This window comes from Anticarsia gemmatalis, chromosome Z (genome assembly GCF_050436995.1).
Source record: "Anticarsia gemmatalis isolate Benzon Research Colony breed Stoneville strain chromosome Z, ilAntGemm2 primary, whole genome shotgun sequence".
NCBI lineage: Eukaryota > Metazoa > Arthropoda > Insecta > Lepidoptera > Erebidae > Anticarsia > Anticarsia gemmatalis.
Window position 1 is genome coordinate 14,551,792 of NC_134776.1, and position 19,872 is coordinate 14,571,663.

Genomic DNA, 19,872 nt, shown 5'->3' on the forward strand with positions numbered 1-19,872 from the left:
TGATAATTTCGTAGCACATATAAATGTTAAGGCGTGATGGACTGCATGCGACTACGGGTGGCGCCTCTACGTACATAGCGTGAGTATACGAGAGTTTGGTTCTGCAGTGCGACGCACGCCGCATTGTCCGGCACGGCGCTCCGCCATTCCGGCGTCGTACAACTACAATTTTTTTTGAGGAGTTCGTCCGAATTCCAAGTGCCCCAATTCGTTCACTAAGCTTTGGTTTTGGGGGTAAAAAGTGCCTAAACGGAGAATCGATGGTAAAGAGGTTGGTTAGGGGATGTGACGGCATGGACGCGGGGGGTGCGCGCGCCGTCGCCGACTCCGCACTGTGCAGTGTAACAGTCGTGTGAGAGTTGCCGCGGTTGTCACAAGCGACCAAAGCGCGCCTGAATATAAGCGTTCACGATCGTAGAGTTAGAACGTTCGCAACCCTGCCGAGTGAAGACGCGAGCGACGCGCCTCTCTCACACAGACCCGCACCTTCATGAATGCCGTTGAAAAATATTACAAAAATAAATAAAGTAAGTATATATTTTATAAAAAAACACATTTTCGTCTACTGAGAGTGGTCAATTAATTAACAATTTACGATATTCCATACTCACCTCTGAGAATAACACGCCTTATTTCTATGGCGGTAGGCAGGTAGTATACTGTTTACAGCGAGTCGCTTCCTATGATATTTATTTTTTCAGTTTTTTTATTCTTGCAAGATGTGACTAGGTTGAAATTTTAAGGTGGTTGTATATTTTGTATCTTCTGTTAATGCTGTGCATATTATAATAATAATTTATACAAGTATGTGTCTATTTGTCCTCACATATTATTGTGGGGAACGCTTGCGTGTTTCTACATTTTATTTTCTTGCGTGGCTGCTATTACCATTTTGTTTTTGTGTAATAATATTGTATGTTATTTATATTTTACATGTTGGACATATTGTTTTGTACATAATGGGAGTTAATGAGGCATAGTGTACGTATTTTATGGACTTAATGGCTGAATATTTGAGCTAAGATAATTCTTATTTCAATAATAATAGGCATCGCGTTGCCTTCGTATTTTAAATCTATTCTTCGTATTTTTAATCAATGTATGGGGTAGGTACTCTTGAATATTTCATTTTATTTTCGTCTAAGAATTTTACTATTCTGTCTTTTAAAACGACGCGTGGGGTAAATGTTTATGGGACAAAATATCTTCAAGCTTATTATTCGGTATACGTGTGTCTGTACGCGCGAGCGGTGTGTATTGCGTTTATAATTCGGTATCGATTGTGCGAGCGGCAAGGGGCGGAGGGGTACTAGGCGACCTTGGAGCGCCCGGCCGCCAGCGAAGCTCCCACGAGTCGACCTTGACTTCTGAATGCCGCGCGCCCCGCGCTTCCCTCCCGGACAATAATACCTCCCTCTCTGCCTGCTCCCGCTTCACTTTCACCTCGTACCTCACACAAAATACATTGATTCAGTGCATCAGTTTTCATGAATAGTGTTGTAGTTCAGTGAAGGACAGCGCTCTCTGTATTTTGAAGGTCACGTGCAATTACTGTAAGTGCATTCTTTTTATAGCGTCTAATATTTTTGTAGTCAGGCAGGCTTTGTGCTAACCAATTTTAGTTGGGACATAGATTAAATTTATAAACAGACATGAGCTATACAAAATATGTCGAAATATTAGAAAATATTGGTGTTTATGAGTGTTAAAGTTCATCGAAATGTCATAACACAGTTATAAAACTGTTGTATTTTAACGTAATGATTGTAGTAATTACTTCGTCCTGTGTTTGTTTAACTCGCGTAATTAATCGAGTAGCTTTCACGTGTTGTGAGTCTATTGCACCGGCGGCATTGAGTAGGCGTATTGCACTTTGTGCTTGACCTTCGATCTCTAACGGTGAACTATATAATTACTAGTATACCGATCTCCCGTAGTATCGATCTGGTAACGGCGATTCGTAGCTAGTGGCGTAGCACGCTTTCTACGAAATTGCTACGAAATTAATAGCTTGGTAAGATTACTAATAGATTCGTACCTATTTAATTGAAATGATACGAATTAATTAAGCATTTTGACAGTTGTGACGTTGTTTCAAGTTAAGTAGACAAAGCGTTCTGTGGTTTATTGAGTATACCGTTGAACAAAGTTCGCATTAGAGGAAGCATTTTTTAAGATTTTAAAGAAAACATGAGGACAGTTGCATAAAGCAAATATAAACAACAATAACCTCTTATGATGAACTTAGGCGCGCAAATGTACGATTATTAGTAAACGAACACGTTTGTTTTGTATGTGCGGCCAACGCAAGTCGTTCACATCTTTGATTCCGAGTAATGTTTATGTTTTGATATTATCTTACCACGTTGACGGTATATTACATGATTCATTCAGCATCTGTTGGGTAATCGAGGAATGTGTTTCGCTAGTATTTTGGTACTCAGTTAAATAGAATGGTGACAAAAAAGGGGTAGAATTTATTGATGAAATCGGTAATGGTTCTTTAACTAATGCTGACAGATACATACTTTCTGCCTAAGTTATACCTACTTATATGCGGTATAAATGATATTTCTTTCCAAAAATTATAACATGATAATCATAGGTTGAGAAAGTTTAAAGATTTTGGAAGTATTTTAAGTATCTATTGAACTTGTGGTATACAGAAGTTCATTTCAGGCCTAAATATTGATATTATGGAAACAAAATACAGCAGATAGGTACTTGGCTGGCACTAAATAAGAGACTCGTGCTCAATGCCATCCAGACGAACGGATTCCACTTAGAGAAAATGAGCCGAGATAATTTCTCTAAATAAGAACGCTTTGTTAGTTGCACACACGAGCGAATAAAATAAAAAAGGTCTCAGAAACCTTCGAGGGAAAATAAATGTAGTACAATTCTTTTTCAATTGATGTGGAGGACGCTGGCTTGCAAAAGCGTAATTGAATAACGATGGTACTTGAGTAGTTGTATTATTAACTTTGATAACCTCGGGACTGGAGCACGTACTGTGCCAAGGTGAGCAGTGGGCAGCGAGCAGCGTATGCACCTGACACTACACCTTGTATACTATGTTACTTGTGTGTTGAAAATAATGCATGTATAGTAATAGATTACTGCTTTATTACAGTTTCGAAGGACGTGGTCAGATTATAGGCAGAACATAGGGCATAAAATTGCCATTGAGACTGCTTAAAATAGAAATCACTGCATTTAAAAATGTTAGATAAATTATTCGTAAAGCCATGTCTTAAAATAGCGTGGTCTGTTTCCTACTAACTGATAGCAGTGAAACCATAGTCAAAGGTCAGCTCTTTCACTTTGTTGCGTGGGCGTCGCGGGTTCGAACTCTGACTTTTCAAAGTGGCTATTACCTGTTTGTAGCTGTTCAAAATGCCACGAGGGGGTAACAGTCCTTACGCATTGATAAATGGTTTCTTATCTGAAATAGTTTATTGAATCAAAGTACAAATAAAAGTAGTACGAAAAAAAGTTCATACATACCATAATGCGAAAAGACTTTTTCCCCGACCTAATATTAAGCTGCATTGAAATATTACGGATAGTGACTTTGTTATAATCATAACTGTCACACAAAGGCTGTAATCCACATTATGTCAGCAAATCCCTCAACCCGCTCATTGCAAGTGAAGTCCTAAAGTTTCATTTCGACAGCGTTGTCTCCAATCTGAACACTGCTAACTATGCTAACTGAATCTTTAACCAGCTTATCATCGTAGTGAATGACGGCTTCCATGGCGCAATGATTAAGGTGGTCACCTCGCCACTACCAGTGCCTTGAGAGGTCGTGGATTCGATTCTCACATGGAACAAATATTTGTGCGATCCACAAATAGTTGTTTCGGGTCTGGTTGTACTTCGTGTCTGTTGTTTGGACGTTTGTAAAAAGTCCTCGCGACACAAGTGCAATTCTTAGTGCGGGACTGACCTTTTTTAAATATAAACATGAACGTAAGGACTTCCCTCTCTCTCATTATGGGAAAAGCGCCCAAAACCAGTACTGTACAGTCAAATTACTTGGAAATTTCGCTACAAATCAGCATGAATCACAACAAATCTGCTGATAAATAATGCCTTGATTTATTAAGTTATTTACAAGTAAATTGATGTTTGACCTATTCAGTATTTGAATTTGGGTTAACACAGTTGTAATTACGTATACGGGTGCTCATGACAGATGCAGGTCAAGCTGTAAATGTTCAACTACTGAATACTATATTCGTAGTAAAGTTTAGTACTTATTAGCTAAGTTAATGTGTACTGTTTGGCGATTCATCTCAATATTCTGTAATAATTATATATTGTGACTGCTTCCGTGGCGCAGTGGTTTAGGTCGCCATGCCGCTACCTTTGCGTAGGGAGATCGTGGGTTCGATTGCCACGCGGAGCAATTATTTGTGCGATCCACAAATATTTTTTATTGTTCATAAAAATATTAGTTTGCTTAACCGATTCGTTGCGACTTGCGTTTTCGTAAACTTCTAGCTGTGGCGGCAAACAAATATTTCGTGACACGCCTGTCGGGCCAACCGCCATAGAAGTTGATGACTCAATTTGAGCGAGTTATATGATATTTAAAAAAGACACGCCTCTCGTGTCATACGCCTTATATAAAAGAATTGAATGGCACGCCTGTCGTGCCATCCGCAACGAATCGGTTAAATTGGGATTCTGAGATCTCTTCCAAGTTAAATTGGGTTTTATGTGATTTTGCGCCCGTATGTGAATTTCTTATAGTGTTGATTTCAGCTCTCAACACTCGAAGCAGATATTTTGTAGTTATTTCTGTGAACATCTCATTTTTGCAGCAGTTTTGTACCAAGATTAGTTAAGGATAAATATAGACTTAAAATACTCACCAAAAATTCTTAGTGCATTTTATGATACTTTATGTTGAGTTATTAACTGAAGCCTTTATTCACTGAAGTATTATGAACATACTAATACGCGTAAAATTTAAAAATAAGATGGTATTTTATTAAATGCATATTGGGCATAAAAGAAACTCGACTGCCATTCAAGAAATAATTTTAAATCAGATTTCTTTGTTTAATAGTTGAGAATAACCGTGGCAAACAAAAGAATTCATTTGAAAGGGACCATTAGCATTGTGCGCGTTGCAGCTGCCAGTAGCACTGAGTTTCCCGACTTTACATTTACATCTACGACGTAGTACCCGGCACTCGACTACGGCGTAGGCAGTCCGTAGAGGTTCTCATCTGCCTCTTCAGTGACGCGTTCATTTGAATTGCAATGGAAAAGGTTTTTTCACAGTGTCGCTGTAGTGTTTTGTTACTCTTTTTACATGAGTGGAGAATTTCCAGTATTCCGACACGTTTAAATTAGATGTTTCTTGTTTGTGTACAAGTTTGTGGATAATGGCGCTTCGTGTCTATACAATACATCGTTGGTATGTTTTCACAATGAAGAGTTGTAGAGTCTGCTAAAATAATAATGCTGCTAGTGAGATTTTTTACAATGAAGATAGTTTTGGCAGAAGCAATATAAATCTGGAATCTAACTATCTGATTAATAAAAGTGGTGTAAGGTAGGAATCACCCGTTAAATTCTTTTCAGTGACAGATAGTTTGAGGCCTAATTAAAATGACAACATCCTAATCAACTATTTAGTTATCGCTTATAAAAGTTATTATCTTAATATATTATCCAACGATTTAAATACTGGCTAGTTGAATGAATGTGTTTTGCATAAAGCAAGTAAATTGTAAACTAGATAGTGGCCGTAACATTGACCCTTCACGCTTGAACCTCTCGCACATAGCGCGGATATCTTCGACACGTGTAAATATGGAACTAAATTGTATTCTCGGAATAGCGTGCAGCGGAGATTTTATACGAAAACCTCAACGATTCAAGGTATTCCCTACAATGAGCTATAATGATAGTAGGAACAAATTAATTATTAAGTTTATGAGACTCATGTGTAGAATTGATTTATGATTTCTTTATCGGAATTCAATGCTACAATTTTTTTTTGCACTCGTGATAAGTTGTTTGCTTGATCAATTACTGTTGGTGTAATTAGAAGAAGATTAGCATTTATTAAACTAGAGAAGCCTATATTTCTCCTATAAGTACGGTATTCATTTCAAATCGTATTTCTGGACAGCCGAAGTTTAAAACAACCGGCGAAACTTCTCCGAGTACTATGGTCTAAATATAACTGAGACTGTGTGGAAAAATCGCAATAGTAGCAGTGAAAGTGTAGTACTTTAAAATAGATTGTTCGTCGGGTCAGAGGTGGAGTCGACGACCGACCCGACGAAATAGGCCAGACTGTATCCAATACATTAAGTCTTAGTTTAGACACAGCCAACAAATGAAGTTTTCTTAAAAGTTTAGGCCGTTGCACTTTGTAGTATTATTGGTTACTTAATATCATTGGCTCTTTGAACATTAGTGCAAAATGAGCGTTAATAACGACTACAATGACAACTGCTTTTGTGGCGTGGTCGATAGCATCTGCTAATCATGAGGTCCCGGATAAGATTCCCGTGTTGGGCACGGTATTATAATATGTCTTTTTCTAATTTATATAAGAATAACAATAGCCCGGAGTAAGATGGCGTGCCCGGAGTTAGATGGCGTGCCCGTAGCTAGAAAACGTACCCGGTATATGACAACAGGCTCGCCCCCATTATATAGGCAGGACTGACATTGTTAATGGCGAGATGCGGATATAGCATACACCGTTACATACACCTTCGGGCATAACAGGCATGATATTATTTTATTTTGTACATTTTTAGAAAACTTACAGCTGACACAATAAGGGTGAGAAATCAACATCGAGCTACGCTGCGCTGTGCTATGTTTGTGCTCGATGTGGCTTTAAACAGAGCTTAGCCTCACACAACGCAGCACAGCATGGTTTGTTTGTATTCTCATTAAAATATTAGAGCGAGTTGACCAAACATAGCACAGCGCAGCATAGCTCTCTGATTTGACACCCCAATGCATAAGTAACAGTAGAAGACGGCCAATCACAAGTTTTAACTTATGATTGTTACAGTAGGTATGTTTTGGACAATGAACAGCGAATACAATGACAAAAAATCAAAACAATCGAAAAAATGGGACTGCCAATTATGTGTTTTTCGATGTGACATGTCAATTGAATATTCTCTGCAGCATTTCAGACAGAATTTTTCCGTTGACACTCGTTCAGTTAGAAAAATCGGATTACACGAGCGTTGTCTCCCGCAGCGTCGATCTAATGAAGCTCTATTAAACAAGTTACCGTGTGTAATGGAAGGGGTGCCATGTGAGCGATTAAGAATCATCTATCTATAAAAAAATACTTTCTATACTGCTTTTAACTAAGACTATATGCTAAAACTAGCCACAAATGCAAAATGTAAGATTCCGTATCTTAAATTTTGCATTATGTGGCAATTTTGGCATTGCCACGTACTAATTGGGCCTATAAACAAAATGAAGACAAGATAAAATAATGCCCAAGGACACGTAAGTAAAAATTCAAACGATACTTATCCAAAAACCGTGAAACTGGCTAGAAGAAGTTAAAACATTGTGGTTGAATCTAGCTGTTTTCGAACGTTTCATTTTTCTAACTACTTATTAGGAATTCTCATGGAGTTCTCAGAAAGTGTAATGACCGGTAATGCCACCATGTCACGACTACTTTGTCGCCGGGCAACGAAGTGTTGATGTATTTAATATACTTAAACTAATTTATTAATGCATTGTTTTTGTCAACAGATGAATCTGATATAAAATATGTTGAATTTTGTCCGGCCCAAATCTAATCGCGGTCAAAGTTAAAGGTGAGTCACATTTGTATGTCTAACACAAATGCATTGGCATTAAGAATTAACAGTTTATTTATGGACCAGTATAAAATTCTATCCCCAATGATTCATACCCTTTTCTGCTCCAAATTTAAATTGAAATTGGGGTATAACCTAACCTATTTCCAATTTATATGAGTATGAACTGACCTCCATTTTATTCGGACATTAGTGAAATCGAATTTAAAATAGATTTTCATCTGTTGTTAGTGTTGGGACGAGATGGAACATTCGATACAAGTCCGACTGTGATATTCAATTAACGTTAGATGATCAGAATTCTTTACAAATGTATCATTAGCTTTATGAAGCAGTTAATACAGAAAGCTTTAATTAGCGCTTGTTGTTTATTAGCAACATACTTATGAGATTTTCCTACGATGTGAACACAGTGGTGTTCTTCAAATATTAGCAATTACATTTAGTTGAAGTTGCTGATCTGAAACGAACGCGATGCGTGGAAATCTTTAGCATACAATGATACTGTTAACAATTTGTTTTAATATGCTTAATGTAAAATGGAGAGTAGTGTTTTGTGTGTGAAGGTATGCCAGCTAAAATGATGAGTGCTCGCGGCGGAGCGGCCAGCGCAGGGGAGGTGAGCGTGACGGACAGCCCGCTCGCCAACTTCGAGTCGCTCACGCAAGCAGCCGTCATCGCAGTCATGGGAGTCGCCATCGTCGTCTCCAATCTACTTATCATTGCGGCTTTCCTCAATTTCAAAGGTACGTTTATATACAGCATTATCTTTTATTGACATTGCCCGCTATGCCTCTGCAGCGCGGTCGGTACCGAAACAGTACCGTATGCGACTACCGTGCAGAGATCTGAGTTTCGAATTCTGGGTCAAGCCAAAACGCTGTTTCTAAGATTTACTGTAAAGAATCTTTTAGAGATTGTCCTGAATTAGTAAGTTGAGGTGGTAGACCGCCATGACCCCTCAATGCTCGTATTGGTTATCTATCCTGCACCATTTGCTGGTTTCAATTGGCCGCTGTAGCCGGATATCGGCTAGGAGGACATTGCTGATGTTCTCTATGCTTTACTTTTGTTATTGTTGGGTATTTTCTCAAGCATTTTTATTAATTACTACTAGACCTTGTGCTAAAAGCAAAGGTAGCAAACCGATCCGTAATCGCTTTTAGTAGTTATCCGTAGGAAATTTAATCCGCGCTGAAGTGGATAAGCCACTGAACTATTCAGGTTTCACTCAAACTGGTATCATAGTGGCCGAGTGTATACTTCCATTGAACTACTTCTAACTGATATTATTACATTCTAAACACCTGGCGAATATTTGTCATGTGTTTTACCTCATCATTGGAACATTTTAAACGCTTTTTACTTTTCTGAAAAATAATCTACTTCATCTTTTGAAATATTATTATTAATATTATATATTAAAAAGATATTTAAGTTTTATTGTACTTCTAAAACTTTTGCGCTATATCAAGGGTAGCACATTCTAATATTGTTTTGTTTATAATTCTGCAGGGCTATCGAACGAAGTGATCAACTACTACCTCCTGTCCCTGGCCGTGGCGGACCTATTATGTGGATTATTCGTGGTACCACTGTCTGTGTACCCGGCGATCACTGGCCGATGGATGTTCGGAGACCTAATGTGCCGACTGGCAGGATATGTCGAAGTGACTCTATGGTCCGTCTCAGTCTACACATTCATGTGGATATCGGTTGACCGTTATCTTGCCGTCAGAAAGCCTCTCCGATATGAGACGGTTAGTGCGACGGTAGTTATCTTTTTCAATATTTTTTTTGTTAGCAGCTTGCATTTTATAAATAAGCATTTGCATTTAGAGATTGCTCATTGCGATATATATTGTTAAAGCTACCTTTCCTACACTGAATAGAATTGATGCGACTTTTTCCTTCTATTCTTATCTTTGAATTTTTCGTAAATTTTCAATATCCGTTGATACTCTATTTATGCTATTTACCATCGGAAAAATAACAAGTATAAAACTTTTGAGTGGGAGTCCGTCGACGTTGACCCAAATTTATTTTACTGCTGTAGCCACTATTAACTGGGTACATAAAGTTCAGGCCAATGTGCTGATTTAATGTGAACTCTCAAATTGGGTTCTGGAAACGAGTCTGAATGGGAACAAAGAATTAAATGAATGATTGACATTACTTCCACTGATTTCACTGTACGTTTATACTTATATGGAATTAATAAGATAATGCATACTTAATCTCCTTTTCTGAGTTATTAATAGCTCATTGTTTTCCATTTAATTTATTAGTATAAACACAATTTAATTCAATTTACTTGATTAAAGAGACGCGCCGCATATTAAGCATTTTATTCCAGTCCATTTATCAGAATCACGTTGATATTTCGTATTAACTCAAGAACTATAATAAGATTTTGACTTATTGTTCTTAAATAAAGTGATTTTGAAATCGTTACATAATAATATAATTCACATACACATGAATCTAGGAACATATTAGTATAAAAGTCGGCAATTAAATGGAATTAATTGAAGAATAGTAAAGTGGTCTTCTTGTTTTAATAATTAAACTCATGCGAAAATGATATTTATGTGCTGTTATGGTGCTTGATAGTAATTGTGAAACAAAACGTTACTACAAGTATCTACTCTAGTGAACAACAATTCATCAACAATCCACTCAACAACTATTCTTTAAGTTATCTCAACTGTATTTCTGAAATATGTTGAGATCCTGTTTATAATTGTAGAAAGAGTTGAGATGAAATTGGCATTTTCTCTCAACGTCTTACTTTACTTTATTTTCCTATTCCTTTACATATTTGACAAAATGACGGCGAAAATATTGTTTTATCTTTTCAATGATAAAGTTAATTTTATAATATTTTAAATACGAAATCGGTAACCGAGTTTTCCTTGTAGAAAATAGTCTCTATTGCTATGATAACAATACTAAATTCGCATGCACTTTTAGACTTTGCCTTTTGATAAGCCTGCAATGTACTAATATTTGCGTAATTATTTTGTATCCTTCCCTCAATTGGATATCACGATCATAGCGATATTTTCTAAAACCGAAACATTTTGTCAAATATGAAACACTTGTTACGAAGCCGATGGTAAATACGTATCTCCTCCTTGTTAATCTTTGAGCATGAACATTCTTAATAGATATAGTCTACTATAATATCTATTATATCTTTCAAGAATTTATCAATTAACTTCTAAGAAATTATTGAAATATCAGAAAGTATTCTCTAAAATGCAATGTGAATTTGGATAGGGGTAGGCAAAACTGTTTGTTGTAAGTTATTAATAACATATACATGGACCAGGTACAAACGCGCACCAGAAGTCAATGTTGGATGGTTTTTACTTGGATATCTGCCGCTATGCTATGTTGTCCTCCTCTACTCGGATATAAAAAGGATGCCAACTTTGACAAGGAGACGTTCATCTGTATGCTCGACTGGGGAACTACTTACGCGTACACGGCGACCCTCGGCATCCTCGTGCTCGGACCTAGCGTTATATCCATCGTGTACAACTACTTCTACATCTTCTCGATGAAGCGTAAGTTGAACAGCGGCGCGCCCATACACGACAAGGAGTACGCGACGGCGCTCGCGGAGAACCTCGCCAACCCGAGCCACTGGATGAGCTTCATCCTCGTCACTGCGTTCTGGCTCAGTTGGGCTCCTTACATGTGCGTCAAACTCTACGAATTCTTCACCGATCAGGAAATAAAGGTTCCTATGCTCCACTTCGGTGTGGTATGGCTAGGCATCTTAAATTCTTTTTGGAAGATTGTTATCTTGATATCGTTCAGTCCGCAATTCCGGCTCGCGCTTAGAATTCTGTGTTTGACCGCCTGTTGCCGTACCAAAGGGCGTTTGCAAGCCGAGCTCATTGGTATGGACAACGATGACTGAGTTCACCTTTTGGCGGGTATGTAAATCCTTTGGTGTTGTTAGTCAGTTGAGCGTTCTAGATTGATGGCCAGCCGATATATTGGATTTAGATACCTGGCCCGACGGTAGGCGCGTCATGATTATTTATGTATTGTAGTATGTCACATGTCTCCATCAATATTCTGTGACGTGAATAACCTGAATTTGACTTCTTGTTGTTGTAAATTCGATGTGAAATTTAGGGTGTTGTAAAGTGTAATACCTACGATGATATATGTAACAATAAAATCACTGCTGATGTCATTCCTGTACTTTAAGCTTCACATAGGTATAATCAATCACCGGTTTTAAGCTATCCTTTGAGAATATGGAAATATTAAGTAACTATCATAGATTAGTTTAAACGACGACTTTTCCGTATGTCTATTTCTAATTCCTAATAATAATTTGACAATAATGTGTTTGATTATTCACAAACTTTGCCTTTGCAATAACTTCATATCATTTTCGCGATGATTATTCACTAGATGTAAGCATTTTGTAGTTTTAAGTTTAAATGTAATTTAGACTAATTCTTCTAGTATAGTAAATTATATGTATTAAGTAGGAGTGCCACAGTTTATATCGTTTCGTAACTAAGAATGTTTTATTAAGAAATATCTCGATGTCTTTGTCGTCTTCGCATTAAATTTTGAGACTAACTATCTAAATGTATGTTTACCACATGTACGAATTGTGATTATTGTAAACTCTATTCAAAACTGTATCAAATGGTTTTTTCAAACATTTTCGTACTTATAGTATGAACTCTTCCTCGGTATTGTCGGTCGAAGACATTTCGTTGTGTTCCAATACTCGTTCGGATAAACCGAGCGATCTCACAATCCGATTCAGCCTTTTTATTCGATGCTCGAGACGCTGAGATGAAGTCAGACAATACAATCTAGGCCATTCTTCTCAACGAAAGCTGTTACCGACCGACTACCGCAAAATATAATGCACTACTTACAAAGACAAAGAACAATGCAGGATTTTCAACTAAGAGTAGGTCGACGATAAAGCTATACTTATACTTACTTCAACTAATAACTGCCATTTGTTGTTATTTTCTATAATATGTCTATATTTAAAATATACTCAATAATTAAGTCAATATACTATAGATCCAATAATTGCTTCCTCCAAAGAAAATAGACAATGCGATATTTTTAATCTGAATTCCATTTAAATCATAGAAATAGAAACAATAAATTATATCAGTCGTATTATACTAGACTTCTATATACTTGTGTGGTATTAATTGGGTGTTAATGAAACCGATGACTATGACAGAAGCTGGTTTTGGTCTTACGGCTTTGCCAATTACAATTTATTTTATTTTCCAAATTTCAATAGGTCAAATGCAGCCATATTGGCAGCATTGGCGAAATATTATGTTGTCGTTTCGTAGAAATACGTTCGACATCGCTGATATTTATTTTCTGCTAGGTTTAAAATTATTTTTATGTAAAATAAAACAAATATTGCAGCAGCATATTAGCGCTACCGGCATAAAAAGGTATGCGATAAGTTCAAATGTTATTTACATTTAAACGCACACTCTTTATTGCAATACCTTGAGTTAATTAGATAGAACAGATAATAAAATTCTTTAGTTATTTTTAATGTAGGTAATCTTAATGAATTTGTTTGAATAAAATCTAAATATTATTAATTCAATAAGCTAGTTATTCAGCGGGTTAAGGATTGTAAATTTATGGATATCGATGTACGTAGATAATGAGATAGTCTAAGTTAATAAATAATTAATATTAAAAAACGTAGTGGATCAATAGAGCAGTTGTTGGTATGCTGTTTTGTGTTCATGTATAAAACTAAGTATCTGCGGGCGAGTATGCAGGCTTTATTGCCAAATGAAAGATTGATTGGTCGATGTTTACCGGGTAGGATCCGCTACAGACCCGACACGGGTAGAGCGGACCCTCCCAAAATTTGCAAAATGTTTCACGAAGGCTCGCGCTTCTACCTGTTTTCAGTCTTGTAAGTCTCTCTTATCGATTTTCTCAACAACTGTTGTGCGTCTCTCTACTTTCTGCATCTCGCTCTAAGATTAATGTTTTATGCGTTCTCAAATTAAAGGCTGTGTTTAGTGTATTCCTCAGTTTATAGTTTCAAATGTATAAAGATAATTTTAATTATAATTCTAGCTACTATCTATTACTTGCCATCACTGCCTTTTACGCTGTATCGCTTACAGAGTACTGTGTATTTCAATATATTCTAAAAACACCTACGAATAACAATATATGTTGTGATAGTTCATGTAGTGACAATAGAATTAAAAGATATACTATATAAAAAACCTCTGATGTTCCGTGTTGTAGATATACTCGTATATGAAGATGTAATGCTATTTAAAGAATTCCTAGTTCTTACATGTGTTTTGGATGTAGTTAAGGCAGTAAATATGTTTTACTAACTGAAATAGTATTATGGATTATGTTTATCAGAAATAATTCAATAGTATCTTTATAATATGATGTATTTACAGTAATATATGTATCAACATATCTTATTATGAAACATTTTGTGTGTTAGACATATTTGATAATCTGGGTAGCGTCAGTTTTCAAGTAAAGGTTTTCTGTGGTTCAGATATTTAATGACTAGCTGAAGCTTTTAGCATTGTGGTATATTCAATGATATTCAAATGTTCAATATTATTAACTAATCAATAAAAGACAGTTTATTCATTGTATCTAAATAATGATAGTAAAGAATATGAATACTTTTTACAACAATTTAGTATTTCAAGTAATCGGAGTGTTTTCCAATGACGTTACCTATCAAATAAATACTATCTTAATTTTATAAATACAGTAAAGATAATTAAATAAATATTTTATCCGGCTAGCAATAATTTATAGATGAGATATAAATGTTTCGTGGACAAGTTGTAGCTAATGCGTAAAATAAAAACGTGTCTATTATTCCTATTTCAATAAAGATATATGTTATCTATAATTCAATGAAATGTTAGTTCATTGCTCTGATAAATGTATAGACGAAAATAATATATAATCAGTCTATGATACTTGAGTAAATAAATACACTTAGCCATAATCTGTTGTCTCTGTTAGCATATTGGTTTAACTATTCAAATGTTATTGTATAATAATGCAAATTCAGAAAACCGCATTGCAGGTTTCGTATTAGCAGAGCGTCACATCGAAATACGGTTATATATGTAGCATGTTGGTGTGTTGTAAAAGTATTTAAGCCGCTTACAATGGCGAAGGAAACGAATATTTTTATCCTATAGTAAAGGCAGACGCTGTTTAAAACTTAAAAAATAAACAGCAACTTTGTTTATTACGAGTATTCCGAATATGAGAGAAAAGTGGTTCATCAAAATCTTTTTTCTCTTTTTTATGCTGTGTAACATAAGCAAATAAACTCTATTTAGGCCATACACACGACTACTTCCACTGTTGTTATTTTTGCTAAGGATTTATAAATTTAGCTCTACATTCTTGTTTCTATATTTTCGATATTCAAGAGTATCATTTTACTTTGCGATGCATTTTCTATCTGTTAACAACGGTACAAACAACAAAGTAACATACTCCTGTATGAAATAACAAAGTTCTCTGATAACCGAGAGTCTTGTTGTCATGTCCTTTCATATTTCTTTGTTGTGAACGAAACTACAACTTGTTAGTGAAACTCTACATTGCAGTATGTAGTTTCAAATTTTATTTATTGTGAATTTTGTAATAAAATATTTAGCAAACAAATATTTAAATATTTATTCGGTCCAGGTTAATTTATTTGTATTTTGAATTTTATATTTTATCTAAACTGTAAACTATACTACAACAATCAATTACGTAGGATCAGTGTGTTTGACAGTTGGCATGTATAGATTATTTCACGTGGAAGTCAGTAGGTTATGACAGGTATAGAGCCATCACTTGCGGTTACTCGAGCAATGAGCGTCGAGCACTGCGCGTGACGTGAGGGTGGCTAGGATTGTCACAATATTACGTAGAGAAACTATTATTTGAATAGATGCCTGATTTTCATAGAATTACTTAGGTATTATAATAGTAAGCTTCGTCGCAACCTAAGCTAACTGTGACGCTGCCTTGTTTTAGTAGGTACGTCTCAGAAATACTTCTGATATATTTGATTACATTTGTTAGGTATAGTGTACAGGTGACAATCCTAGATAGTACGCGATATGTAAAATATCTAAGTATGGATATGTCGATTGACATTACTTTAACAGGGTGGTTAATATTATGGAACAAACATAACAGGTTGGATAATCGCGGATGTGTAAATAAATTGCAGAATAGATGATGTGTAGTGTTAGGTGTAAGTGCGGTCGTTCACTCGCCTAACAAACTTGAATATAAAACTAGGGATCTTTTGTGCGAGGAGCACGTGGCGAGAAACTAGGTTACGTAGAGATAAAATAGTTGTTACGGCGGCGATATTCAATGTACATTTAATACATCGCGCCTCTCATTCATGCGGGCTCAGACACGCCATTCATGTTATATGAATGAACACGTTTTATGAGTTTTTAGACTATACTTATTTTAATATATAATATTTATACCTAGATGTAAATGAAGTGTAATTGAGTAATAAACATTTTTATTAGAGTGTATATTGAACTGTATTTGGAGTGTGTAAGATGAGGCGTGATGTAGACGCCGTTGACGATTTTGATATTATTCTATTACAAAATATTGTCATAGAAGTCATTTCACTTATGAATCTATCTTATAATATGTGTGTATTTAAATGTACTGTTCAAAAGCGTGTGCCACATAAGTTCTGCAAGTTGTGTGTCTATGTTTAAATGTGTCTCAAGCTTAATGTGGAGGTTGTGGTATTGCAATGTTCCTAGTAATTAGTAGTCAACCGACTTATATTGTTATGAAGACTATAATAACTTTGTCTATTAAAGTCGATCTGCTCGGAACTTCAGAACTGACAGTAAAGTAGACCAATCGACCGGGAACTTTAAACATTGTTATTGACACTTAAAAGTTCCAGTAATTAAAAATTTTATAGTAAGTTGTAATACCACAATTTTTCCACGTGACTGATACAATTTCTATAACACTTATAACATGTATACTTATTGTAATAATAATATATTATCAACTTGATACCAACTTACATATATTACGAGAAATTGTATCGATGTTTTGACGATGATGATCGCTACTTTTTACTAATACAAATAATAAACTGTAATGTACACGATATGTTTTAGTATCAGATGTAGATGTAAGTCGGCCATTTTTGTTTGCTGTGTTGCTGAGTCACACTAGGACACCTATTGTTAGTAGTTAAGATGTTAGTTTTTATTTGTATAAGAGCTGGAGCTCAATTCGGACACCGTGTTACTATAAAATATTTTTCCGTTAAGGAAAATTGTATAAAGTGCTTTCTATCTCGTTAGGTATTATTCTGTATATTTTAACGAATCGTCCAAAATGCTGCCAACAGCTAATTTTATGTCCTTAAAACTATTTTCTTATAAGGATAACTTGTTATTGAATTGACTTATAGTTAATTTAATCGAAGTTGAGGGTTTGAATTCAACAGTGGTGTTCGAAAGATTCCGAATGATATTACAAGTGCCATCCCGTAATGGTTGTGAATGAAACGAACAACCGTTCATTATTTGTGAAGAGCTTGTCTGCTCTTGCTGTGAGCATTCTGTTATCGACAATACGGGCCTAGTATCTCGTTAACACGTATTGTTTGGAAGCAAGATGGACGTTTAATCTCAAGTGTTGTAAGGTGTAGACAGACAGCCTCTAGTCACCTAATCATCAACTGCGTCATGTAAATCGCGCTACGCTATTGTCATTTTAAGAACACGTGTAACTTTGTTACCGTCTGTTCTATTTCTAGCAAAACTCACAATGTTGGTAGTAATATGCATAAGTAAGGTACGGCTGTCGGGTTTCAACTTTGTCACAATGTGTACCTACTACTCTTGGGGATGATAAAATGTAACTTCTAGACTAGCAACTTAGTTAGCGAATGGTGTCAGAACATTGCGTTTGTCTAAAATGTTATCTACAAATTGAAAGATAGGTAGATATTCTATCTCTAGTAAGCTTAAACGTTTTTCCAAACACAATTTCCATAATGTTTTATTCAGAGAACTGTATCGTGTTGTATAGGCTTTGCTCGGGTAATCTTCGCCGGTACTGTTTTAATTGGGGAGCTGACGTGCGCATAATCCACTCGTTCGTTTACCACCGGCCATCGGGTGTACCTTGCTTCGTTATTTCCCCTTTGTTAGCCTGAACGCTTTTTGGGAACTAGTCAGCTTATATAACGAACACTTGATTAAAATCCTTGGTAGGTAAATGATTTTATTTTCTAAAGATTGGACGGCTTTTATAACTGAAATTTTGATAGCCAATCATGTCATTATAGTAAACAGTTTGAATAGTTAGTTGTATCTGGAAACAATGAGTGACTAATTACTACCTACCTATTGTTACTCATAATAAACATAAGACTAAATAAACTCAAAAATATTTCGGAGAACAATCACAGAAAAATAATAAATAAGTTGCCACATCACAATTTTATTCGGTCAGTGTCGTTGTACGTCATAACCTGGTTTATATTTACGTAGAGAGGATTCCCCGCAGCCGTAGTAGTCCGAACTACGTGTAAATTTCCAGGAAACTTGCTCCATTGACTGTACTATGAGAGTGGCGTCTGTGCCACGTCTAGTCCACGCTACCGAGCGTAGTATTTATTTTATAAATTTATAGTAAACAGCGCGAGTTTCAAAGTAAATTAAAAACATAAAGTTGACTTTGTCGTAATAAGCGTTGTTTGCGCCACGTTGACAACGTAATTAAAAGTCTCGATTGACGCAATTAATTGGTATCAATTTTGTTTTTAATTTGTTAAATTGCTTTATATTTTCCGTGTTTTCTTTGTAAGGGTTTATCTTTGTAATAAATGATTTTTAGCACTACTGTTACCTTTTATGTAAATTTCTAAATACCTATGTAATGTACTTATCATAACTTATCTTATTCCTTATCAGTTTGATGATATTGTCTACTCAGTAATGAAAGAGTCATACAAAATTAGTTCCATTGACGAATCCTGTTCAAGTTCGTTAAATGAATCTAATAATTTGACGTCTAAAGTTACAAATTAACTACTTTTTTGTATTTGCGCCAAAATATTTAAAATATCAAAGAAAATGTCTTAATTTTTAAATAATCGGTGTTCGATAATCTTGCTATAAATGCAAGTATTAATCTTATTGAATAACTAAAATGTTCCATTTATTAGTTAGTAAATATATCAAGCACAAATAATCTCTAATATAATATTTTGTGTTGTCCGAATGTACTCCAGTTCTAAGCCTAGTCAATTTCAGCGCTATGTTATATAACAAAATATAGCATTTATTTTACTACCTAATACTTGTTAAATATTGTCAGTTAATGTATAAAAATAATAATTTGTTTATAGATAAATTATTTTTTGTACTAGAAGTAAGTTTTGTTAGTGATGACACGAAATATCTGTTCCCTTTATCGTAAAAGTATATTCTATTAAATGATTGTCTATGCAGTAGGCCAGAGATAAATAGATATTTGCACATGTTATGAAAAAAAATACTCTACAAATGTTTGTCACGATTATAAACTGTTAATAATTACATATTAATATATCAGAATGGATACATTTAATTAAAGTTTTGTCTCAACATTCTCGTTGTCACTATTAAAATCATTAGCTCAACTCGTGTTTTATTGTATTTTTTTTATTTTCTTACTCTTGTTACTTTCTTAAATAATTTGTACCAGTTTCACCACTTATGTTCAAATATTGGGTCCATTAATCAAATGAAAATTAGAATAATTTTCTTATTCACTTCATCTTTATTCTATCTATATTCAGTAAGTGGCGAAACTGGCACTCAATACTTACACATGAACCCTTCGTACAAGACACTCAGAGTATGTTTGTAAAATAATGAATAAATTTAACCCATTACTGTCCCATTGCTGGGCAAGGGTCTCCTCCCGTAATGAGGGAGGGGTTAGGCCTTGAGTC

General features: G+C 35.4%; 1 protein-coding gene across 5 annotated transcripts; it reads left to right on the forward strand.

Annotated features, from left to right (window-relative positions):
• Positions 1–149: 149 nt before the first annotated feature.
• On the forward strand, positions 150–19,549 carry DopEcR (G-protein coupled receptor DopEcR). Of its 5 annotated transcripts, none has more exons than XM_076134825.1 (5): positions 150–527; positions 7,768–7,832; positions 8,386–8,581; positions 9,351–9,595; positions 11,170–19,549. In XM_076134825.1, exons 3-5 carry the CDS (start codon positions 8,404–8,406, stop codon positions 11,764–11,766), a joined length of 1,020 nt encoding a protein of 339 aa, XP_075990940.1. In that variant the 5' UTR covers positions 150–527; positions 7,768–7,832; positions 8,386–8,403; the 3' UTR covers positions 11,767–19,549. The 5 variants fall into 5 exon arrangements, with proteins under 5 accessions (XP_075990940.1, XP_075990939.1, XP_075990936.1 ...); XM_076134824.1 differs by having other exon boundaries at positions 156–527; positions 8,402–8,581; positions 9,351–9,607; XM_076134821.1 differs by having other exon boundaries at positions 157–527; positions 9,351–9,607.
• The last annotated feature ends 323 nt before the right edge of the window (positions 19,550–19,872 follow it).

Bases quoted from the DNA above. Each gene is read 5' to 3' on its own strand.
- DopEcR (XM_076134824.1), top strand. From the start codon at position 8,404: ATGCCAGCTAAAATGATGAGTGCTCGCGGCGGAGCGGCCAGCGCAGGG. The intron at 8,582-9,350 runs GTACGTTTATAT...ATAATTCTGCAG, and splicing joins GGCTTTCCTCAATTTCAAAG to GGCTATCGAACGAAGTGATC. The intron at 9,608-11,169 runs GTAGTTATCTTT...TACATGGACCAG, and splicing joins ATGAGACGGTTAGTGCGACG to GTACAAACGCGCACCAGAAG.